At 37.3% G+C, this 26,158-nt stretch overlaps 1 protein-coding gene across 1 annotated transcript in view; it reads right to left on the bottom strand.

Moving 5' to 3' along the window:
- The window catches only part of LOC107548774 (whirlin-like), a 78,853-nt gene that overhangs the window by 5,274 nt on the left and 47,421 nt on the right, over window positions 1–26,158 (bottom strand). Inside the window, exons 3-8 of the mRNA XM_016229580.1 lie at window positions 23,568–23,693; window positions 16,621–16,710; window positions 8,411–8,623; window positions 7,490–7,702; window positions 3,344–3,415; window positions 1,294–1,810 (exon numbers count right to left, since the gene is read on the bottom strand). Of these exons, the coding sequence (XP_016085066.1) occupies window positions 1,294–1,810; window positions 3,344–3,415; window positions 7,490–7,702; window positions 8,411–8,623; window positions 16,621–16,710; window positions 23,568–23,693 (1,231 nt within the window). The remainder of the gene's footprint in view (window positions 1–1,293; window positions 1,811–3,343; window positions 3,416–7,489; window positions 7,703–8,410; window positions 8,624–16,620; window positions 16,711–23,567; window positions 23,694–26,158) is intronic.

The raw sequence follows: 26,158 nt of genomic DNA, 5'->3' as shown, positions 1-26,158 counted from the left end.
TCGGTCTGTCTGGAGACGTCATCTCTAATTGCCAAAGGTCACTGCCAGTCTGTAGATCTTGGTCATTTTGAGCAGGCTCTGTTTTTTTTAGCTTCAGGCTATGATTCCATCCCATCGGAGGATATCAAACATTTTTGATATTTTGAGCTGATATAGGAACACATACCCTGCATCTGAATATGCCTACTTCCATATTATATAGTAGGCGAAAAACATTATGTGAGCCGAGTATGTCCAAATTCATAGTATTCATAACAGTAGGTGAAAAGCACCCTGATGACCTCCTACTTCTTGCAAGATTCTGAAGTGTGCATTTGATGGACACTTTAGTATCCCATGAGGCCATGGGAGTGGATTCGTGAATGGCAGTGAAGCAACCCACTTGACACCGTATGTCCCATGACAGTGACAACATGGCGGATGCAGTATTTCCGAATTTCATTCAAACTAACATTCATACTAGTCACCTTTATATATACTATATAGAACACATAGAACATCCTTAATGGTCACAAAGCAAGTTTCAAACCAAATGTAGTACCTACTATACAGTATGCTATTTCATACTCAGTAATAATATTTTTATTGTCATGCGACTTATGCAACCATTGACCAGATTTTAAGTCATTTAGTGCATTCCAGTATTTATATGATTTCAATTGGACTAAAATGCTTTAAATGTCAAAAAGGCAAATTATTGCTTTAGTCAGACTGAAATTGAACTGCATGTAAACAGTTGATAGACAGCTGAAGTCATATATTTACATAGTCCTTGCATAATCTGCAGAATGTTAATAATTTTAAAAACCATAAAAATTGCTTGTTTTAAAGAACCAGGTATAAAACAAGCACAACCAGGCACTAAAAACAAGTATCTTTTATTATTTTTATTATACTATTTTGTTAAAATTATTACATTTTACAGATTCTACAAGGTATATGTAAATGGATTACCGCAATTGTAGATTACTTTGTATTACTTTCCAAAGTAGTTCCCAATTAATCATAATTAATTTAATTTGTTAAACCATAATTTAAGTCATAAATAATTCAAATCTCATGTGGTTATTTTATCCATGCAACACAAAAAGAAACTGATTGAATGATTTAATTTTAATATCTGGCTGAACTAATTATTTTAAAATGATCATTTTTCCTTTTGAACATTGAGGATAATGACTTTTTAGCCATTAAATGGGTGAAAATAACCAGAAAGGATAGAAATTGACAGCTGGTTAATGATATATTAAATATCCGCAGCTGCCCACAACGCATCAAATATTTCAGTCTCACCTCGCACTTGTGGCAGCGGCCGCACCTCGTTCACATCAGGCTCTGCATTGGGTCTGTGCACCTCCACCATGACAAAGTGCTGATTGGATGCTGGGGAAGAAGGAGCGGGCTTATCTGGGCAGGGGGGCGGAGGAGGAGGCGGCGGCCCAGGTGGCGCAGGTACATTAGGGGCGGGTGGAGGAATCGGAGATGAGGATTGGACAGCAGGTTTCACCTTACTAGGAGACTGGACCCGGGGGAACGGTCCGATAGTATGCTGGCTCACGACTGCGAGTTGAGGTGCTGGGACATCTATCTTGAGGGTGTCAAGAGGAGATGTGTGAGGTTTGGGTGCTTTTGGGTGTTTGGGTTCTTTGCTCTGGGAACGAGAAGGGGCGGTGAAGTACAAACCCGATTGGGAGGAGCTAGAAGAGGGACGTTTGCTAAGCGTGGCTTTTCGACTGGGTCGGCGCTGAAGCCCTGGGGGAGGAGGAGGTTTAAAGGTAGGAGGGGAATCTGAGGTGGAATGAATCTCATCCTAGGATGAAAGAGGAGGGCGTTAGTGATGCCATATTTCAGGTGATATTTCAAAGGAGATCAATAAAACATTCCGTAATCAATAACACAATCTTCGCAGCTCATAATGTAATATTCACATACACCATATACACCCATACATTAAAACATTCGACAATTACCCACAAATCACTGCTTTGAGGACAAGAACAATCGGTTCATTCAGACCAAGTGGCAAAGCAAAAAAACAAAACAAAAAAAAAACAAAAAAACAGGAAATGAACAAATTAAGGCTGAACGGAGTGTGCACAAGCCAGATGAATGAGGTGTCAGTGCCATTAGAAAGCAATCAAACCGATATGCGAGTCGTCTGCATGTTTTTTTAAAAAAATTTTTTATCTGGGCCTGAACGCTGTCTGGAAACTTTATTTTCACATGCTCCAGACTTGCGCCTGTGGAAGCGCCTGATAGAGCTGTTCTGGTGCTCAATAGGATTTCATCAGAATACCAACAGGAAACTCTCTGAGAAAGACCCCAATCTTCCTCGGCCATCTCTCTCACAACGGGCAGCCTTCAGCAACAGTGTCATCATCTCGTCTATTTCTCTCTTTCCGTCAAACAACCATCAGCTGTCTGAGTAGCCGAGCCTTTACAGCCATTTGAGATAGAGCTGGGCGGCATGACAGTATAAAATATGTCAACAGTAGAGACTACCACTATACTGTGGTACTGTAGATATATTCTCACCAGTGTGCAGGACTTCTTTGCATACGTTATCTTCACATGACAGCGACAAGAAACATGGAGTAAATAAAGATTAGGACTGAAGGATTAATCATTCTGGGGCATATGAAGCACAGTTTAGCAACATCAGTTTGTTTTTCAATGTACAATCAGAATTTCAAGTCAGAATATAGAGTATTTTTTATAATGTTAGTTTTGAAAGTCTTCTGTTTTGAAATCACATATCTGTTCATAACCTGGTTTTGTACTGAGGCCAGAATTATCATTTATCTATTATGAATCAGTGTTATCATTTTTGTCAATAAAAAAAAAAAGCTGAAATAAAATTACATTAAATATTGTGTGAAAAACTAAAACTATCAAATATTACAAACTGAAATAAGCTGTACTTATAAGTACTAAAATGATTGAAAACTGATACTAAAACTGAAATAAAAATAAATTAACACTGGAAACATTTTTATTTATACATTTTATAACATATAGAAAATGAATTAAAATAAATAGTTGTTTTCATATGGCATTTGCTAGATTCAATTTAAAAACTATATATGAAATATGTTGTTATTTTGATACAAAATTACGTTTCCTGTGACATAACATTTTGGTCATGCCGCCCACCCCTATGCTGAGAGTTTTAATAACCAGGTTTCATTCAAAAGCCATCATCAAAACTGGTCATAATCTGCCCCTGGTCATTTTCAAGGTGTTCAATGCCAGTTCTCTATTCCACACACCTCAGCAGATTCCCTTTTTCTCTCTGTTCCCCCTCTTTTATCTTTCCTGTTCCTCCTCAAACTGAAGGGCTTACCAGAGAGATGTCTGGCAGGGCATTGCTACGCTCCAGAGACTGTTCCCCGTTGTTCTCTGTGGCACCATCGTTCTGGGAGAGAGAAAAACAAAAGAGAGAAAACAAGAACAAGAGACTATGAAACAAATGAAAAATACAGCTGTGTGTTTATCCCTTAAACAAAAGTTCAATCCAAATTGCATTCTGTTGAGGGCCCATTTCACAGAGGGGCATCAAAACACAATTGTACAGTCCTACATTTCAATCTCGCATCCAGTCTCATTTTCCATCCAACACGCATCTCTCGCACACAAACACATTTCTCACAGAGAAAAAGAGAAGCCCTGATTTGTGTGCTTGGGTGGAATAAGAGGGAGGTGTTTTGTGACGTTGACGGTTGATTGCATTCAGACCTGTGATTCAGCTCATTAAAACTCCCCTCCACCAAAACATTCACTTGATTTGCTTGTTCACCACTTAACAAAAGAGGCACTTATGGACTAATTTGTTGTATGTGTTTTGGCTGTCATTCTTATAATAATCGTGTTTTTTTGCTGCATATTTGTACAATTTATAATTCACATATTCCACTTTTATATTTCATGATACATTCTAAACTATTCACAGGAAAATCATTTGAAATAATGGAATGACTTTCACAAGTTAAATGATGTGCCCCATACAGTGAATGCCAGTGGTTTTCTATGGCACGGTAAAAGATTTCATAATTTACAACATAACTTATTCACACTTACAAAAGTAAGACTGTGTATTGTGAAATAATAGCAAGAAATGTCTTGCTATTGAGCTGACCTCAAGAGCTGCATGGAAAAAAAAAAAAGTATACAATGCAATTTATGACCACGTGACCACGTGATTTTTTTTTTAGTTAATTAAAACCATACAGCATGAACAGTGTAGTCTGATTCATGAACAACTGAGTCTGATGATTTGGTTCTTTTAATGAACAGTTACAAATGACTCGAGTCGGTTTCTTTAATGAATCGTTACACATGACTCTTATGAGTCGATTCTTATAATGGATAGTTACCAAAAAAAAAAAAAAAAAAGAGAGAGAGAGAGAGAGAGAAAAGAGTTACCAGATTGACTCCAGATTGAATTTTTAACCCTTAACTTTAAATGAACTGCAAGTTATTATTTTCAGTGATTTTTGTATCAAAATGATGAAAGTTTTGTATTAATTTCATAAATATACATACATGTATATATGATTAAAACTACAGTAAAAACTAATATAGTACAATATAATTACAATTTAAAATAACTTTTTTGTTTTTAAATATTTCAAAATGCAATTATTCCTGTAATCACAAAGCTGAATTTTCAGCAGCCATTACTCCAGTCTTTCAGATGATTCTTCAGAAATCATACAAATATGCTGATTCACTGCTCAAGAAACATTTATTATTATTATTATCAATGCTGAAAACAGTCGTGCTGCTTAATATTCTGTTGGAAACCATGATTTTCAAAATGCATATTTACTGTCACTTGCTGAATAATAATAAAAAATACTAACTACAATCTTTTAAGTGCAAAAATTAGCCAATGACATCAAACCACTGGAGACACATTCAGCAAATCTGGCTGGACACAATGTTCTGTTCCCTTCCCTTCCTTCAAACTAAGACAGCAGGGCAGACTCCGAAAGACATTGCACTGTACTGGCTCAGGTCCTCCACCTTCCCACAATCCCCTGCTCTGCTCCACTGGAGCATAAATCAGGACGCTCTCTGCGACACTTCTTTCTTCTTTATTTATTTTGTCTGGGGGGGGGGCTTATCTGCGGTGACAGGTCTGCATATGGCTGATGAGGTGCGGTACCAGGATGAGAGTCCCAGAGCGAGCGTTTCGTCGGAAGGAGCTCTGCGAGGCTGCAGTGTGGACCGCCGCCGCTGCTTCTTGTAATTACCAGAGCCAGAGCTGGCAAGCTTACAACAACACCAATCCACAGAGGAGGGTCACAAACAAAGCTTGCATACAAATACATTCGCTCATTTCCAAAGTGCACACACACACACACACACACATGACCCATGTTGAAGAGGTACAAAGTCACAGCGGACACATTTTTGATTTGCGACATGCATGCATGTACTTATGTCTGATCACTGCAACCCACACATTTACACAGACATGAGTGACTTTGAGAGGGATCAATCCATGCAGAGAATATAAACTGTGCTGTATTCTGTTCCTGTATGTGTGAGTGTGTATTAAAAACAAAACCACATCATCGCAAACTCATTCTTTAATATATGTGTTTGCTAGAGACACACCCAAACCGAAAAAACATGCATTTTTATATTTTAAAAATACCTTTAAAAAAATACCATAGTAACCATATTTTCCACCAAAATATCATAGTTATATTTACTGGTTATGGAAGCTAAAAAAAATAAATAAAAATAGATAAAAGATAATCATTTTTATCTCACATTTCTGACTTTTTTTTTAGTTATAAAGTCAAAATTGCAATAAATAAAGTAAAAATTGCAAGATATAAACTCGCAATTCTGACTCTCTCGCTGTTTTTACTTTTTTCCCACCAAATGTGAGTTTATATATCACAATTCTGACTTATTTTCTCAGAATTGTGAAATATAAACTTGTGATTGATTTTGACCTTACAACTCACAATTGAAGAAAAATCTGAATTGCGTCACAATGACCTTTTTTAAATTTTTTATTCAGTGGCGGAAACAAGCATCCATAATTGGTATTTAAAAATGTTGATGTGACAATTTTTTAAAGAGGATTTGAGTGGTGCTTAATTCTATGGTAATGTGGGTGGTTGCTAGGGAGTTGCTAAGGTGGCCTGTTTGTTTTCTTGTGTTGCTATGCAGTTGCTAAGGTGTTCTGAGTGTATAGTGTTTGTTTGTGTTGCTATGCAGTTGCTAAGGTGTTCTGAGTAGATTTGTTTTGTGTTTTCAGTTGTTATGGTGCTCTGGTTGTTTTTTGGGTTGCTATGCAGTTGCTAAGGTGTTCTGAGTGGATTTGTTTTGTGTTTGCAGTTGTTAAGGTGCTCTGGTTGTTTTTTGTGTTGTCAATGTGGATTTGTGTGTGTTGCTATGAAGCTAGGGTTTTCTGAGTGGATTAGTTTATGTTGCTATACAGTTTATAGGGTGTTCCAGGTGGTTTTAATGTCGCTATGCAATTGCTAGGCCATTTTATGTAAATCTTTTTGTGTCGCTACGCAGTTGCTAGGGTCTTTTGAGTGGATTGGTGTTGCTAGGGTGTTTTAGGTGGACTTGTGTTGCTATGCAGTTGCTAGGGTGTTCTGGGTGGTTGGTTACTGGGAAAAAAACGGCATCATAAGTCTCTATGATATTCCAGTCCCTAAATACTGTATTGTTCAAGTACCTCCTTTAATGTTAATATGATTTTTTTTAGCCATTTCATCGCTCACTGGGCAAAAATCATAAGTCTAATCACTCTGAAAAGTAATAACACACCTCTCCTCAATAATCCGCATCATTTGAGGTATCATTCATATCTGCAGCAGAAATGGTGCAGGACAAACTGCGCTGAATATTACTACAGTACTTAAGTAAGGACAGTAATATATTTTTAATGGTTTGCTGGTGGGAACTACGGTTACTATGGTACATTTTGTAAAGGTAAGCGAGAGATTGTTTAACCTACCTCCATCATATCTATCAGCCAGAGGAGTCTTTCCTGTTTTATTGAGAGGGATAGGGAATTGGGTGTTAAGACCTGTGAACTGAGATGGCTACAAATCTAAACAGCTGCACTTTCACAACGAAACAAAGATGAGCTGAGGTGAGACATGCCTGGACAGAGTGAGACAGGAGGACAGACAGGTTTCGAGTGATGGACATAAAAGCCTCCAACAGAAAGGACAAAAGCTGTTTCCCACAGCAACTTTACAGCCCTTCATCTTGTATCCTAGTAATCTGCAAACGCCTTCTTTGTGCCCAAATTGCCTACCAATTTTGACATGCTTTTTTATGTCTATGTCACACACAGCAACAATGCCATCCACTCATCCCATACCAATACAGAAGCACAGCCTTAAACACTTCCTGCCTGAAATTCTAGATACAGACACTGGGTCTGATTCAATAATAATTGCGCACAAGCATTCAATAGAAACTCATTCTGAACACAGATGTTTCTTCTTACCCGTGCAGAGCTGAGGGTGGTGTTGGTCATGAAGCTGGCTGAGGAGGAGGCCAGTGTGTCAGGGTAAGAAACCATGGAGAAAGAGTCTTGAAACCCAGCTCCGCCACCTTGCCTCGCCTTCAGGGCCTCGATCTCTCGTCTCAGAACCAGGCCGTCAAATCTCTCCACATCCTGAGGGAGCACGAGCCCCCTCACCTCTGACAGCAGAGAGAACTGCAAATACACACACATCCAGAGCCGTGAATGTGACCGGGCTCGTGTTGATTGTTTTTTATCTCAAGGGTTTTAATATGTTCATAAATGGGAATATATTATTAGGTTATACTCGCTGTAAATCTCTGGACAATGATGGCCCAATATACTGGGGACATTTTGGGTAGTGTCAGTATTATGAGTATTATTAATAATAATTCATTCAGCCAGTAAAGTCTTTAATAAAAAAAAAGAAAAAAAATATTTGTGTATAAAATTCAGAAAATTAAAGTAGTTGCACTACCATTCAAAAGTTTGGGGATGGTATGAGATTTTAATGTTTTATAAAACACAGTAGTATTGTGAAATTATTGCAATTTAACATAGTTTTTTTATTTTAATATAGTTTAAAATGTAACTTATTCTTTTATTGGCAAAGCTGAATTTTCAGCAGTCATTCTTCCATGTCACATGATCCTTCAGAAATCATTCCAACATTTATTATTTATATATTATGAATTCAAAAAGTCATTTAAATCTTAAAAAAAAAAAAATTTTGTATAGTATTAACAATAACTAACAATACTGATTTTGGTAGAAACTACAAAATATGATAATACATCAAGCAAAACTGTTAGACTGTTAAACTGTGGCAGATTATTATTCCAAACATGATCACATGCATTTTTTCAGGAAGAGCAATGTAAAGACTGACGTAAATGTCTCCACCTTGGCATGTGTATTGAACAGCTCAAGGAGGGCCATGACCAGCTGCTCAACACCGATGTGACCATCACGGTACTCTTGGATGTAGTAACCCATAGTCTGCCTCTCCGGTTCAGTCAGCAGATGTCTGGCCTGCTCCTCCAGCATGGCCCTGCTCTGGTTCACCAAACTGGACAGAGTCACCTGAGATCCTGCCACACCTTTATAAAAGCCACCCTGAGAAGAATAAAGAAAAGATGAAATGCAATATTAATACTAATATTAAGACACATGTGGCTTTAAAGCACACATTTGAAATCTTGCAACATCACTGGATAAGCCTCTGGTTCACTGCTGATATCATAACTCTCATCTCCGTAATGTCTCTTACCCTCCTCCCTATTTTCTCTCTCTCATGTTTCAGCCTCTTTCCTTGAGAGCAGCTTTCCCTTTAATTAGTCTCCTAATAAAAAAGCACTGCTCCAGAGTCAACATGATCATCGATCAGTGTTTCGCTCAGCCTAGAATTGGCACTCATTCCAGCTAAAGGATGACACCACAACACTTCAGTAAACTAGTCTGGAAAACTGTATAACTAGCTAGGTACTTGCTACATGCCTACCTATTTGATTGGTTTGAGGTTCACTTTGGGTCGATTAGGGGTTTATCGCATGCCTTAAATTCATTTGATCTAGTTATGTCTGCTTGAACAGCCTATTGACTAGTTGGGAGGAGATGCATGTTTGTTGGCCAACTGGTTTGCAGGTGCAGTCAAGCAGCACTAGTGTCTATGTTATCAAACCGTCAAAAGACACAAGGCTTTGAACTGAGCTTGATCAATACAGACAGAGACGGCAGTTGAGGTGAGTGAATGCTGATCATGCCTGAACTATTCTTGCCCTTATTCTTTTCTTTCTCTTTAGAACAAAGTGTGTTTTGTGTTAAACGCTGCAAGTTAGATAAGCTCTATCGTACAGCACTCCCACAGGAACCAATGCATTTCGGTTGCATCAAATGACAGACCATTTATTCTCACACTATTTCAGAGGAAAATTCCCTGACTGGTTTGACCCATGAGCCACATTGAAGAATAACTAGTCTAGAAATTCGCTGTTCTTGCAAACCGAAGGTAGAGACAAAAAGAATGCAATTAAGAACAACACTGGCAAAGTGAACAAAAACTTAGGAAATTATTAAATAAAAAAAACATAAAATGCTGTCCTGACCATATTGCTCTCACCAGGGCCAGAGTCCAGAGAGCCATTTACTATATTTCCTCTTTCTCTTTGTTTTATTCTGAAAACCCCATGATTTCACATAAATTCCCTTAGTTAGAAACTCATGAGGTTGCTGTGCTGTTGAACTCAAATTCATCCTCACCCGGAGAACAAACTGTTTCTGAAACACTGCTGTGGCCAACCACTGCAGATGAGATAAATACTGAGCCCTCAGATCAGTGTTAGTCTGAAACTTACCAGAAGAAAAAAACATAAAATGCTGTCCTGACCATATTGCTCTCACCAGGGCCAGAGTCCAGAGAGCCATTTACTATATTTCCTCTTTCTCTTTGTTTTATTCTGAAAACCCCATGATTTCACATAAATTCCCTCAGTTAGAAACTCATGAGGTTGCTGTGCTGTTGAACTCAAATTCATCCTCAGCCGGAGAACAAACTGTTTCTGAAACACTGCTGTGGCCAACCACTGCAGATGAGATAAATACTGAGCCCTCAGATCAGTGTTAGTCTGAAACTTACCAGAAGCGAAGCTAACTTTATTAAATTGTACATTTTTCATTATATATATTTATAGCATTTAATTTATTCTTTGAGGTAACACAAATGTAAATTCTTACTGTCACTTTTGATAAACTTAATGCATCCTTGCTTAAGTATTTCTTAAACCCAAACTTTTGAATGGTAGTATATATACAGTGCCCTCCAGAGCACTCTGGGATATCGGCTCCATTGCTCAATTACAAAGAGCAAAGCTCAAGCAGAATCTCTCCAACAAAAGATGATCAATAAAACAAGCAAGAAAAATGTGAGGTTTTATAATTCCTTAAGAATGATAGCGGCCAAGATGGGATCGATCATGTGCCATCAGTAGTGTTACAACCTCTATGGTTACCAATTATGACATTACTCGACTGACAGCCTCTTTAAATCACAGGAACACATAATTGCTGATCAATATCATAACTTTAGGACAGCACAATCAGAACAAGTGTTTTGTCCGCCAGAACTGCATTGTGCGACTGCGACTCAGAGAGCAGAAACTCCAGCCGTGTCCCCACATATCACACCCCACTGAATTTGAATAAGGCTTCAATGAGACAATTTATCTCCAGATTGAGCTTTATCTAAAAGGAACTTGAGATAACTCACCTCCATACAGACCGGAAAGCTATTTTCTCTCAAATAAAATAGAATGCAAATATAAAAATAATAAAATAAAGTGTCCTATAGGGGATATGCTTCTGGACTGAAAGAAGTCTTGTCCTTGGATGAAGTGAAGCAAAGTGAAAGTCAGGCAAGTGCGGAGAAGTTCATCCTGGGGTGGAACTGTCAGTAATTACTATAACAATACATAATAATCAACACAACCAAAAAACACTCTGAGATAGATATAGATCGAACAATGGATAGAATGACAGAAAGAACGATAGATAGAGCGGCAGACAGACAGACAGACAGACAGATAGACAGATAGATAGGTTGACAGATGGATGGATGGACTGATAGACAGACAAAACAATTGATAGATAGACAGAAAGAACAATATAGACAGACAGACAGACAGACAGATAGATAGATAGATAGATTAATCTTCAGTCATTCGGTTTCATCAAAATGATGTAAAAACAAATCAATCTAACTCCTGCCGTAAACATTACCTCTAACTGCTAAAGCATAAGACCACTGAGCAATAAATTAAATAATTAGATGATCAAGATCAGTGTCACCTTGGTTAGACATTAATTAAAATGACAAATGCTTGGGTTCGGGAGCTGCTGTCGGTTACAGCTCTATCTGTCTTATTATCAGAGTTTTACTATTCTAACCGACGACATGGAGCGAATGACTACGCTTTTCAACAAAGCACAAGATCTCTGTTCTCAGATGATATTACTGTTTCGGCCTGACTACGGCCCATGCCGAAAATTGGAGCTTCGTTTCCTTCCTCTTGAGCTACATTAAGTCCTGTGCTTCGAAGAGCACTTCTCTCCCAAAGAGACGATAGATTTGTACACCTCTCTTTAGAACAGTGGCAGAGCGGAGCAGTCAATAGATGTCCTAAAGGCACACCGGAGATAAGCTCTCAGAGATATAAGCAAGCGTTCTTATAAACAGACCAATCCAAACATAAAAACAGCTTGTTAGCAGGTAGAAGTTGCACTTTACAGTCCCTTCAAGAATTATCTTGGCCTTGAAGTGCATACTTTTTTTTTATGTTAAAACTTTTTTCTATACCAGTTTAATGTGTAACTATAATAGCACAATTTTTAATAATAAATAAAAATATAATTTTATGTTATTTATATTGCCAAGACAATATAGATATTATATAGAGTTATGGTAATATAAATTATACAGTAAATGTCACCTTTCACCTTAAATGTAATATTGCAGAAGGGACTGAAGGGATTTGCCAAGCGACCCTCCAGATGCATTTTCAAAACATTGTCAGAATTGTTCAATCTTTATATTTGACTGTGCTTTCTTTACTTTGCTAATGCCATTGTGCTGGGCCCCCCTGAGGGCCACCGTAGTTCTTGTCTTAAAAGGGCAATGTCAATTTGGAGAATTCAATTAGCTTCAAAATGAGGGCAGCTGAAATGGGTTTAAGCTGAAATGAGTAGGCAAAGAGGGGGCCGAGTCTCGCTTGGGATATACAGAGATTTGACATCAGGCAATGGAAATAAGTGCCTTACTCAGCGAACATTCGACAAGGTCACACAGCGAGGAATTCTGGCCTGCAAATAAGCAAAAACCGTTTGAGGCAGAATTATTGCAATATTGCAGAAGAGAAAGACGTTCTCTTATATGACCGAGATCCTAGTTGTGACCCCACATCAATGTGACTTGATTTCTAGTATATATCTAGAAAGCGTAAAATACAACCAGACGTGAACTCACTCTCAAATATCTGGATCAGAAATGAGTTTCAGCTGGAGTAAATGCAACAGATATGAACTGGTTTCTGTCTGTTGAATGCGCGTTAAAGTTTAGAATGTTTCTGAAAAGTAAAAACGAACCCTATACAAGTTCAACTTGCTCCTACCTGACCTACAATTAATCAAAGCACACTTCACTGAGCTTCGTACAATATCATCTCATAATATCCAGCGTTTAGAGAGCAGAATAAAAAAATTAAACTGTAATAATTTCAATAATTTTTTTAAATCATTGCATTAAACATATTTACTCAATGTCCTAACATATTAACATTAACATATGCTATACTTAAAATAGACATGATAAAATCATTCAAATATTTTTCTCCTAAATTACATTAAATTGAAATACATTGCCTACAAGGCGTTCCAAATGCCTTTAACCTACAAACTGTATAAAAACATTGGATAAAAAAAAGGAAAGGGAACATTTTGCTTCCTTATTTCAGTCCAGCACGTCACTGAAAAAGATTCAATTTAGATGGCAAGGCATGTAGTCCAGCTTTTACTGTAAATGTAATATGCCTTAAATCAATCACTTCATTTCTGAGAAATGAGAAACTGAACAGACGCCAAAAAACAGAGACAAGCTGTAGCTTTAGTTCAGTCCTGTGCTACAAATGTGGTACATTTCTTCTAGATAGTTCTGATAGTCTCCTCATCTCATCCATTCATCCTCCCACTCGTTGATCTGCTCTTTATCTTTTTCCCATGCTCCTTCTGCTTGTCACTCATGTATCTGACTCATTGTTTCTTCTTTTGTCAGGCCAGCTCGGAGTAAAATATTTCTATTTTGAAGCTCTTACTGTGGGATTAACTCGTCACAACAGCAAACTGGCTCCATTTCTCTCTATATTGCTCTCTTTCTGTTTTCATCACTCATCTCACAGTTTCATTCCAGCTCTCTTTATGGATCAATACCCAGCCTGCCCCTCTGCCCACCCAAAATCGCTTGAGGGTAATTAAAGAGGCTTCACAGTAATCATGATATTAATAAATGATGGTGTTTATTAATTTGGACACAATACAGCTTTGTTTTCCCAAAGAACACAAGAGAGGTATTTGAAATCAACGCGGCAGATATGGGCTCTTGCTTTCTCTAGCGAAACAGCAGATCATTAACTCTGGTTTATCTCCTGGCATTTCTTTTCAGTGTATCACTCCAGTGTTCAAACGCTTGAGATACCATATATGGTTATTACTGGAAACACATCAAACCACTGAGGAATGAGACTTAAAAGACTTAAGAAAATAGTTCACCAAAAATTTAAGTCGTTCCAAACCTGTATGACTTTATTTTTCTTCTGAAAAAGTCAAAACGAGAAATTCTCAAAGAATGTCCATGCTGCATTTTTTTTTGTTTTTATACAAAAAAGTGCTATAAATGGCTATGAAAATACAAAACACCTTGAACGCATCATAAAAGTAGTCCACATGAACTGAACTGAAATAAAGCTATAGTCTAAAGCTATAAAAATGAAAGATGCATAGCTATATATGTTTTTGAAAACTAATTTAAAAAAGCACATAACAAAGCTACTTAAAAAAAAACTATCCTAAAAAAACTGTTTAGGAAACTTTTTCAAAATTGAACAGTTATTGCATGATCAAGAACTGTAATCTAGATTTAATCAAAGATGTTTCATTTAGATTTAGCAACTAAAAGCAAAGTTTGGCAACAAACAATCCCCAAAAATTTTTAACAATTTTATTTAAATAAAAATAATGATTTATATTTACAGAAAGATACACACTAAAAAATGCTGGGTTGTTTCATCCCAATGTTGGGTCAAATATAGACTAACCCAACTCTTGGGTTAAAAAGCTAATTTAAAAATGTAACCAAAATTTAACCCAACAGTTGGCTTAGTCCATATTTGACCCAACATTGGGTTGAAACAACCCAGCATTTTTTAGAGTGTAGAGAGAAAAAGCCACCTGCCATTTAATCTCCTCTGAACCCCTCAACATCATCTGTCCTGCCGTGGAATCACGTGGGGAGTATTATTAAGCAGGATGAAGATGAATAATCCTCATGTTTACATTACAATCTAGGCTCTTTCTTTCTTTTTTCAAATCCCTCCATCTTTTTTCCTTTCACTGCATTTTGCACGCCCTGTCAGTCAAGGAACGGCAGCGTTTTGTAGCTGCAAAACAACCGGCAGACATTTGTTTTCAACGAGCAATGTCGATTTTCAACAACACGAGAGACAACTTAATGCAAATAAGCAGTGACGTGATGCTGCGACTACCGATGGGAGTACAGACAGTTGAGCTACTTAAAAAAAACTATACTAAAAAAACGGTTTAGGAAACTTTTTCAAAATTGAACAGTTATTGCATGATCAAGAACTGTAATCTAGATTTAATCAAAGATGTTTCATTTAGATTTAGCAACTAAAAGCAAAGTTTGGCAACAAACAATCCCCAAAAATCCCCAATCCTCATGTTTACATTACAATCTAGGCTCTTTCTTTCTTTTTTCAAATCCCTCCATCTTTTTTCCTTTCACTGCATTTTGCACGCCCTGTCAGTCAAGGAACGGCAGCGTTTTGTAGCTGCAAAACAACCGGCAGACATTTGTTTTCAACGAGCAATGTCGATTTTCAACAACACAAGAGACAACTTAATGCAAATAAGCAGTGACGTGATGCTGCGACTACCGATGGGAGTACAGACAGTTGACTAGAAAGTTGAGCAATTGACAAGAAGCCAACAGAAAATTCTGGGAGGCCTCCAGAGATTTCATCGCTGTCAGTGTGAAGGACCTTGAGAGTGAATGAGGAAAATTAGGGATGCAACGAAATGAAAATTCTAGGCCGAAGCCGAACAAAATGAAACACTGGGCCGAAGACCGAATACCGAACACGGTTTTTCACATTTTTCCCCCATGTAGGCCTATTTTGCCATTTTTTTCATAATTGCATTAATTCAATTGGCAAAATGTGCTTTTTACTGTTTTGACCTGCTTTTCAAATAAAAAATTAATTACAAAACAACAATTAAAAAAAATTTACTTAACACAACATTTTTTTAACATCCTTTTAACATCCTGGCCATTTTTGAGACTTGAATCAGGCATGTATTTTTTACTGTACAAATAAAGGTAGCCTTGCTGAGCAGAAGAGAATTCTTTTAAAACATTAGAATATATTACAGATTGCTGAGCAGAAGAGAATTCTTTTAAAACATTAGAATATATTACAGATCCCAATTTGAACACTGTGTGTGAATGTTATAATAAATGTATTAACAGAGCTGTTGTAGGGTAATTACTATTATCATTATTATTGTCTTACTTTTTATTTTATTTTACATAACGACAGTAAAATTACAATACTATCATTTATGAATGTCGATGGAGTTGTTGCTTTTTCTCGGCTTTTATTTTGGCAGAAACCCGCAGGAAGATTTCAGTGCTTCTTTTTGTTGACAACAGCATGCAGATTTATAAATGATTCTCATTACGAATTTGGGAAGATGTTTGTCGCACGTATCACATTGTCACATGCCTTTAAAAAAATTCACAAAAATGTTACTGGGCAACTGACGAGTAACAGTTTCAGTGCAGAGCTCATGCAGCGCTGTCAGAATACATGCAATTGGTGCATGCATTCGAAAATATAACATTCTGCAGTTGATTTACTAATCGTTTGAGGTCATTTCGCGATTTCAATCATTATACAGTAACCTAACCACCAGCATCAGCCACCTCGTCTTCTCATCGGAGACTTGATGCAGCACTAAGTCTCTTGCTGTCGGTGCTTGATGCTTGTAATGATTTCTGTGTCTTTCTCTGATAGTTTTAAATACTTTCACACTGTTGACATGTTTGCTGCATTAGCGTGTGCCTCTATTTGGTCGGTTCATATTATTCTGCCTTTTCGCTTATTCAGCCGAACACCGAAAGAGATTTTTTTGCTATTTCCGGCCGAATAATTTCGGTTGCCGAATATTCGGTGCAACCCTAAGGAAAATACTAGGTATTTTGGAATAACGCCTGCCCCGACCACAGCATCCCTGACATTTCTCTCTTTCCTGCTTCTCTATAGTGATGGAGGAGGAAGAAGACGATGGAAGAGAAGACAGCTTGGCTGCTTGTTTCCCCCAAAAGGCTCCAATATCCGGACAGCAATCAGAAACAGTGGCTAATGCACACAGCAATAATGCTTTGTTACAAATCCAGGTCTGTGAGAGGAATAACATCTGCTCTACTGTTATGTCAAACGCCAGAGCATAGTGCATCACTCATTCTTCATTTAGCAAAGTAGTTTAGAGGTTGCAGCTGTAAGGCAAATACAAGACTATAAATTTCCATCTTTAAAAATGCTCACTGAGTCACCTGCAAGGTTGCTGTTGTGTGTGGGTTTGGAGTGTGTTTTTTAAAGGGGTAATATGATGCGATTTCAAGTTTTCCTTTCTCTTTGGAGTGTTACAAGCTGATTGTGCATAGATAAGATTTTACATAGACAACTCTTAAGCTCTTTATGCTATTTTTCTTGACAAGTCTTACTGAAATTATCTGACAGTAAAATATGCAACTAATTAGAAAGGGAATGATGGATTCTAAGAAATAACAAAATAATACAAAGGTACAATAAAATAAATATTAGTCAAGTTTCACTGAATTTACTTGACAGTTAAAAAATGTAATTTCCATTGTAGAGAATGATGGATAAGCAATAGATTACTTCTGAAACTATAAAAATCAAATCAATTTGCCAAAAAAGAAAAAATTGCCAGAATGCATTGCTACTTTTCAATTTTAAAATGAAAATTAACTCAATTACCTGAAGATATTTTAATATTCACAAAAACAATCAATAAATTCAACCGTGAAACACCCTACAGTATATTATTCATATGTTCTTTATGCTATTTTATAAAACGGATAGTTCCGGTCCTTGATTCTGATTGGTTGAGCCGCGTTCGAAGCTGTTGTAAATTACACTACAAACATACACCTTTGTTTACTTCTGTGTGTTGCTCGGCAACCACTTTGTTGGAATCACAACTGTTTCTGAGGAACTACATTGTTCGGTGGAAGAATACTATTTTTATTTATATCATTACACTTTATTTGCAGTGAAACCTTACTACGTATATGGAATAACCGTTTTATAAAAGCAATAAGCCCCGTGAAGTCGTGGTTTACAGTGAATTTATAACAGCTAAGGGGGTTTTAACAACGCCCCTTAGCTGTTATAAATTCACGGTAAACCACAGTTTCTTGGGGCTTATTGCTTTATTACACTCTCAGAAAAAAAAAAGTACAAAAGCTGTCACTGGGATGGCACCCTTTCAAAAGTTAGTAATATGTACACTAAATACTAATATAGACCTTTAAGGTACTAATGTGTACCCTTTAGGAGTACAAAGCTTTCTTTTATTATTTCACATGAGGTTATAAAAACAATCTATAATTTTTTATCTTACCTTGTTGTAGTATTCATTGATAAATACGGTCACTTGGATAAGAGATTTGACCTTTTTGTCTTCCAGTCTGTCTTGTCATCATTCTTTTATACTGGTTTTAATCATTGTTTCTGTCCTTCTTACTCTCCATCTTTCTTCCTGCCATTCTCTAATGAACGGTCATGCTCTGAATACGGACAAAGTGGTGCTTACCCCATCCGTTCATTCATTCATCATTGTACTTAATGGCTGTTTAAGACTTATGGCTACACCAAGAGTACTTAAAGTTTGAGTAATACTAACTCACAGTGACAGGAGCAGCCATACAGACAGACCCACCCAGAGTCCAGACCCTTCTTCCTTAAAACTACCGTATTTGTCAATCACACAGAGGTGTGACCATTTCAAAATGGATTACAAATGTGCAAAAGTTATCACGTTCACACTCTAAAAGGCTTTTATTAGTCCGGAGGGATTTTTCTTGTGATGAACAGCCTCCTCTTCTGAAAGACTGCCTCTGGGTATCAGTCTATGGATATGGCTATGTGCTTCCTGGTTAAGATAGAAAAAGATCAAAAGAGCTGAAAACTTGCAAATGAAAATCTCCCCAAATATCACAGTGAAAGTGTACGACTCCCCTGAGCAAAAGTTTCCACAGCAAATGACTTTCTTCTCAACTCCTCAAGGACCAAAGTGAATTGGCTTTATGTGACGCAGGGTGGACAGCTAAATAGAGAAGGGACCAGCACTCAATATGACTGATAAGAATCATGACAGCTTCAAAACGTAAGAGCTATAAAATAGTATTAAGGTGAAAAGCACGTTGGGCAAAGGTCAAGGGACATCTGACTGCAGATCACAGACATTCAGGCGATTCTGTGTGTCATTTGCAAGTACAAGAAAGCACTTAAAGAGTCTCTGAGGTCCTGTGATTAGGAATCTGGAAGGGCAATCTTATACGATTTTACCGTAAAGATCAGTTTCCAGCATTTTTAGTATTAGCATAAAAATCTTGGCAAGTTTACTTGAATTTACTTGACAGTAAAAAAATAAATAAATAGAGAGAAGAGAATGATGGATTCTAAGAAAAAGATTGCTTTTCAAACAATTTTTTTTTTACAGTAAAATAAAAAAACATTTTATTTTATTATTTCATTTAATTCACTTGACAGTTTAAAAAGAGGGAATGATGAATTTCTTCTTCCGAATAAATAAATAAATAAAAAGGTTTCACTGAATTTACTTTAAATTTAAATGAGCAAATTGAATTTACTAAAATAAAATAAAATATAAATAAAATTTTGTTTCATTGAATTTACTTGACAGTTTAAAAATGCAATAAAATAAATATAAAACAATGGTGTCTAAATAAATTAAAGTTAAATATCTATGAGAAAGAGAGAAATAGGCGAGAAAGAAACAGCATCTGATTTACTGAATGAAAAAGCTTCAAAGGAACTGTGTATGAATCTCAGGCCTCAGGTTGACAATAGGTTGTTAAACAAATGAATTCCTAAAAAGCCTTTATCCTTTTTATGGTTTTAGTAATTTGACTGTTACAAACTACAATACCGCTCCCAGTAAGTCTCTTACCATCCTGCAGCCAAAAAGTGCCTTAATTGTATTGCTCATTATCCATTTAGTACATTTATAGAAGAGCAGCCCAAAGTGAGACTACAATAGAGCAAGCACAGACATTAAGTCATATACATAAAAATTAAAGAACAACACTGCAGAAAAGCACTTTCAAGATAGGAGGAAGACAAAAACAGAAACAGAGGCTGCGGCTTCAGTGAATATACCCTGATTAACTCCAGCTTTTCAGGGGTCAGTAGGGGTTTTGTGCTCTGTGACACAGAGGCTGAGATACCGCTCAGTGTGCAAGCACATTATTCCATCCAATTAAACCTCTACGAGCTGCATCTGCCTCGAAGACCTCTAACATTCTACATTTCGGGTTCAACCTCCTAAACCCCAGGGCTGGAGATAAAGATAAAGGCAAGGAGTGAGATAAGACAACAGATACTGTTTGCAAACAAGTGCAGGTGTTGCCTGAGGAAGAAAGTGCTACTGCCGTCATAATCATTTCAGAGATATGACTAAATTCATCCATCACGACTGTCCTGAGTGTGATAAGCACATTCCTCTATGGGAGCGTGGAATAAACAAATATATTTTGAAGAAGTTGGAGTCCAAACAATATTGGAACCCATTGACTTGTATTGTTCAATATAGACAAAGATCACTTTTCAGAGACATTTTTCAAAATATCTTATTTTGCGTTCTACAGAAGAAAGAAATGAACGCAGGCTTGGACATTTTTCAGCAGCTCTTTTCAAAATGTAACAAGCTAATTCTTCCAATAAGAATGGGTGTCACAAAATGCTATATTGCTGTTGTGTAGTGCTGGGCGGTATGACCAAAAATTTATATCACGTTATTTTTCAAAATAATACCAGTTTCATGGTACATGACGGTATTTTTTTTTTCATGCATGACCGGGTGTTAACCATATTTTCTACTGATTGAGAGAGGAAATACTGCAATATATTGACTTAGAATGCCCTATTTTACTGTCACGATGAGTGAATATTGTCAAAAAATACCACACTAAATAGTGACTAAACACGACCCTTTTTAATACATGTTAACCAGGAGTCACTCTCATTTATAATCGCGGCATCGTCTGATAAAATCAACATGCATCTACACTAAAGAGCGGCTATGCGGTTGTTTTGGCTATATTACTTTTTTGTCTCATGCAGCGGACTGCCTGCGTCTGAGTAACAAACTAAAAAAACAACAAACAAAAAAGTGCATGTGATATTAACAGACGAACTACGCTCATATTTATCATTCCAAACAATCAGTAAGTGACAGGTGCTAGGAAACTCTGTTTTGTACTCATTTATTGACGAGTCGGCTGTGGTGCGGCCAACTGAATGCGCTGCTTCTCTGCCGCTCACTGCACAGAACAGACGCCGAGAGAGGTGACACTTATCCGGGAAAGTCAGACCTCGCGTTCGCTGGACAGCACTGGAGAAATCTTCCAACTGAACCATAGCTAAGGCTTATCCAAAAAAGTCGATAGGTTTGTCAGTATGAGTATTCTATGGAAAAAATCAGCTAAAGTCGCGCTCGTGTGTGTGAGACGCGGGAGCTGATGGCAGGGGGCGGTGGATATTTGTGGTGCTCAATGTGGATATTGTGGATGACTTCTTCTGCGTCATCACGTTCTATTAGTTCTACTGCTTCAGTTTCTGAACTTTCACGCTTAGTAACACATACAGCTGTTCCCTCACCACAGTGCAACAGTGAAATGGGACCCCTCTCAAACAGTGTTGTTCCGAACGTTGTTTAAGCGACATACACCGGTATTGCGGTATTTTAAAAATTCATATCATAACAAAAATAAGCACGGGTATTCGGTATGAGCCGGTATACCGCCCAGCACTACTATTGTGAATGCCAGACTGTATTGTAAACAGTTTTACAGTCGAGTGAGCCAAAGTAATAATCAAACATGCTCTCCTAGACTATTCTCATACGTAACAGTGAGAGTATGATTCATTTCAGTCAATCAGTTCATTTGGACATGCAAATGAAAATGAAAATGATTCACTGATTCATCTTTTTATTCCAAAATATTGTGTTAAATGTTGCTGTTATTTATGTTTTTGACTCTGCTTTTAGTGTATTTCCACTTTAAATAATCAAATAATTGAACAAATTAAATTGTGGCCTTTTAATGAACTGAATCAAAAGATTTTAGTCCCTGGGAAGAACCAAAACCATAAAATAAACGCTATCTGCTCTAACTATACATTCTATCATCTGATATTTATTCTGATTTAAAAGAATTTGAGCTCGACATGAGAAGCTTCCCCAACATTCCATAACAAAGTATTCTAACACCAAAATCTGTCTCTGCTATCAAAATGCCACATACTGGCAGTCACTTTATGATTTCTGATTTGAAAGTCTCACAGTTAGAAATTCTGGCTTTCTCAAATAAATGGAACACAGCATTAATATTTATGAAGTCCGGTAATTCCAAGATGAATCACTTCTGCTTTGAACAAAAAGGGATTTGTTGCCAATACTAATTTATACCTCTTTTCACACAGGTTAGTATATATGGGGCTGCACCTATTGAAGGCAACCTCTCTACAGACCCCCTGGCCATACATCCATCTCATGGGACCTGATAGGAAATAGATGGTTCATCCTCCTGGTTCCATTGATCTGTGCGTTTGTGTTTTTCTGCTTGGCACTGAAACTGGCGTGTTTCTATATTAGGGTGTGGGGTCAGGGGTTCATCTGCTGCTAACACTATAATAGCACGATCACTCTGAGTGCCGGGCTATTTGGATGAAAGCTATTTTTTCACTCTGAAGTGGTGGCTCACACTCATGGGGGCTTATCTGCTCATTTTACAATGGCAGTTCATAGCGACCATAACAGTCAAGCGTCAAAAAGGACAAAAATACACCATAAAAGTAGACTACATTACACACACAATGCTATAATTTTGTTGATATATGTTAATGCACAGTATTAAATTTCATACAGTATATGTGTCATGATAAATCTGTGTGAATCTGCTTTCATGTTTGTGGATTCCCAAAGCAGCAGTGAGGCATTGTAAACACAGCTTCCTGCCAAACCACTGCCCAGAAATCCATCTCTCATCTCTCTTCTGAACAGATATATGGCCTGAAGATAAAACATCCAATACTCTCTCCAACTCTCTCTCTCTCCATGAGCGTATCTGGATCGCCCTCCCTTTAGACTCTCCTCTCAATCCCATCATGAATCTAAAGGCTGGGCACAAAGCAGACTGCCAGCTTAAAACTTTCCTTGACACCACATAATAATGACGTTCACTTCTAATTGCAGCAAAAAAATTAACAATGGAATAAACGTGGATGTCTGGGCATATTAATCAACAGGAGAATAGTTGGAGAAAAATCACAGGCACTTCATGGTGGACTCCAATATTTCTTTCTCCTTCATTCGTGCACAAACTCACTAGACGGAAGTGCTAACTTCAAAGCAGGCAGAGGTAAAACCAGCTGGACACTTTGGAAAGAATATACAAACATGTTTTATCAATCAACAAACCAGCAGCTTTGTGAGATGCCTGTCAGACAGTGTGCAAAGAACAGCTTATCTTGGCATTGACTTTGCACTGACTTCTTTTGTTTTTACACTGAGCTAATGATTATTAGATATTCCCCCAAAACAGAAACCATTTTGCATTTTCATAAAGACCTTATGAAGTCTGTTTACTAAGCTGTTTTCCTCACGGACCAATTGGCTGCTGCTCACAATGTAGGCAATACCTGATTCAAAAGACCGAAAGCAACAAAGAAAAAACTCAAATATTTGGAAAGAAAAAATAAAAATTAACATGTCAAAGAGTTGTGGAACAATTAATGCATGAAATGAGAGAGAAAGATAGACGAAGGGAGTGTGAAATACTCTCAACAGAGAGACAGTTAGAGTTCACGGTATGACAAATTAAGCAAAAAGCAATTAAAAACAGATCAAATGAAAGGATATGGGTTGAAATAGGCATAAATTGTACCTTCAGTCCTCCACACTCTGCTGCAGACCCTCTGTCCACACCTGTGATGTAGATACCTAAAGAGTATTCAGCCCCTCCGCGGATCATGAGACCCAGAGAACGGCCGTCATCCAGAACCAAGTTTACCTGTGATGACAGAGATTGTCTGATTAATAGCTAAATCAAATGAACAAATTACACACCTAAAAATGCATTTAAGATATTTTTTTGTCTGTGTTTTAAACAATATACACTATGTTCAAAAGTCTGGGGTGACTAAGTGAACACTTTTATTTAGAAAGAATGCATTATATTGATCAAAAGTGACACTAAAAGACATTTATGTTACAAAAGATTTCGACATAAATGTATTATGGTTTCAACTAAAAATATTAAACAGCACAACTGTTTTTTTTTAACACTGAAAATAATAAGAAATGTTTCCTTAGTACCAAATTAGCATTATTAGAATGATTTCTTAAGGATCGTGTGATGCTGAAGATCGTTGAAAATTCAGCTTTGCCATCACAGGAATAAAGTTAATGTATTTTTTAATTAATCAAAAAATTGCATTCTAAAATATATTAAAACAGAAATCAATTATTTTAAACCGCAATAATATTAAACAATTTCATTACAGTTTTTACTGTAGTTTTGATCAAATAAATGCAGCCTTATTGAGCATAAAACACTTTGGGAACTTTTGAAAAGTAGTGTAGCCTATATTTTGTACTCTGTTTCTTTCAAATAAATACACTTGGTTTGACATTTTATCTAATGCAATAACAATCAGACATTTTGAAGTGTGGGCTAAGCATCCACACACAGGCTGCTTTACACACACAAACACACACAGGTCACTGAAATGTAGCGCTGACATTACGGCGACAAGGAAATTAAAATATTTACCAAACACAATGTGCTGTTCACCTCTCAAATATAGAGCAGCCATTACTGTGCCTTACAACTATAATTCTCGACTCTAACAACCTATGCGCCTTAGCGAACGACAGTTCTGCTGAACCAGCACAAGAACCAATGTGACTCCCACGACCTCTTCAATGTGCAGCACACAAAAGCAACAATAGTGCTGTGATTAGAATGCATCATAGAATCCCTGCAGAGTCAATCAGACGGGGTCACTGGAGGACTCTGGGAGTTCAATGCAGCAGTGTGCCGTCTCGTCCAAACACAAGAACCCACCAAAAGCGTCTGTCGCCCACTAGCACGCTGCTTAAAGGTTATACTAGCCATCCCTGAAAGGTCAAGGTGGCATATGGCCATACTCCGTTTTGTGTGTGTCACTGTTCATAATGCCAAACATTTATAAATGTCTCTCTCATGAATGGCTCCGTTTATTTATTTTTATTCTTCTTTAGTAGCGTGCTAGAGGCTAAATAGTCTTTGGCTTCCAACCGAGCTTTCTACGCAACTTTTGTTTCGGTACCCAGGAATTTGTCAGAATTACCCAGCAAATTGCTTCAACGTGTTGTGAGACTGAACAAGCAGGGTAGTAAATCAGGGCAGACCGAGGGAGATTTCTGCTGCACTGTGCAGTACTGATGAAGTCGGCATGCTACGCTAGTGCGCTCACTTCCAACGGCCCCGAGGCCCGAGAAAGAGCTCGCGCTCTCCAATAACCTTGGCAGATTTACACCTGGATGAACAGCTCATAAAACTCTCCCTATAAATCACATTTAAAGGGGTCATATGATGCGATTTCAAGTTTTCCTTTCTCTTTGGAGTGTTACAAGCTCTTGGTGCATAAAGAAGATCTGTAAAGTTGCAAAGACTAAAGTCTCAAATCCAAAGAGATATTCTTTATAAAAGTTAAGAGTCAGTCACACCTACCTAAAACGGCTCGTTCTAACACGCCCCCACATATCTACGTCACTATGTGGAAATATTAGCATAATGCCGCCCAAATGTCAAATTCTGGCACACAGGTGAGAACACAAGAAATTACAGAGGGGTGAGGAACAGTGCTACGGCAAAATTGGGGAGTGGAAAGAAAAAGGCTATCACGGTTTTCATAAAAATATTAAGCACAACTGTTTTCAAAAGTGATAAAAATGTTTCTTGAGCAGCAAATCAGCATATTAGAATGATTTATGAAAGATCATGTGACACTGAGGACTGGAGTAATGACTGCTAATAAATTCAGTTTTGCCATCACAAGAATAAATTACTTTTTTAAATATATTCAAATAGAAACCAGTTATTTAAAAATATTTCACAATATTACTGTTTTGCTGCATTTTTAATCCAATGAAGGCAGCCTTGGTGAGCTTGGTGAGACTTCTGAACTAACACAGTAGTGTATCTTTTTGCTATATCACTTAAACACAGGTATTTGTGCTCTATTTATTTTCAAATAAATGCACTTGGTTTGACATTTTATCTAATGCAATAACATTCAGACATTTTGAAATGTGGCTTAAGCATCCAAATACTTCACACAGGCTGCTTTACACACACAGGCCTCTGTAGGTTTAACAATTTCTGGCACAGAATACAAAAAACATTATAGAGAGGTAAGGAACAGTGCTATTTGGGGAGCGGACAGAAAAAGGTTCTCACATTTAAAAGGAGACAAAATGGACAATGTACAG

The sequence above is a fragment of the Sinocyclocheilus grahami genome, unplaced genomic scaffold (assembly GCF_001515645.1).
Source record: "Sinocyclocheilus grahami isolate Dianchi unplaced genomic scaffold, SAMN03320097.WGS_v1.1 scaffold355.1, whole genome shotgun sequence".
Taxonomy (NCBI): Eukaryota; Metazoa; Chordata; class Actinopteri; order Cypriniformes; family Cyprinidae; genus Sinocyclocheilus; species Sinocyclocheilus grahami.
The sequence above is the reverse complement of the archived record's forward strand: the minus strand, read 5'-3'. Positions and strand labels throughout refer to the sequence as shown.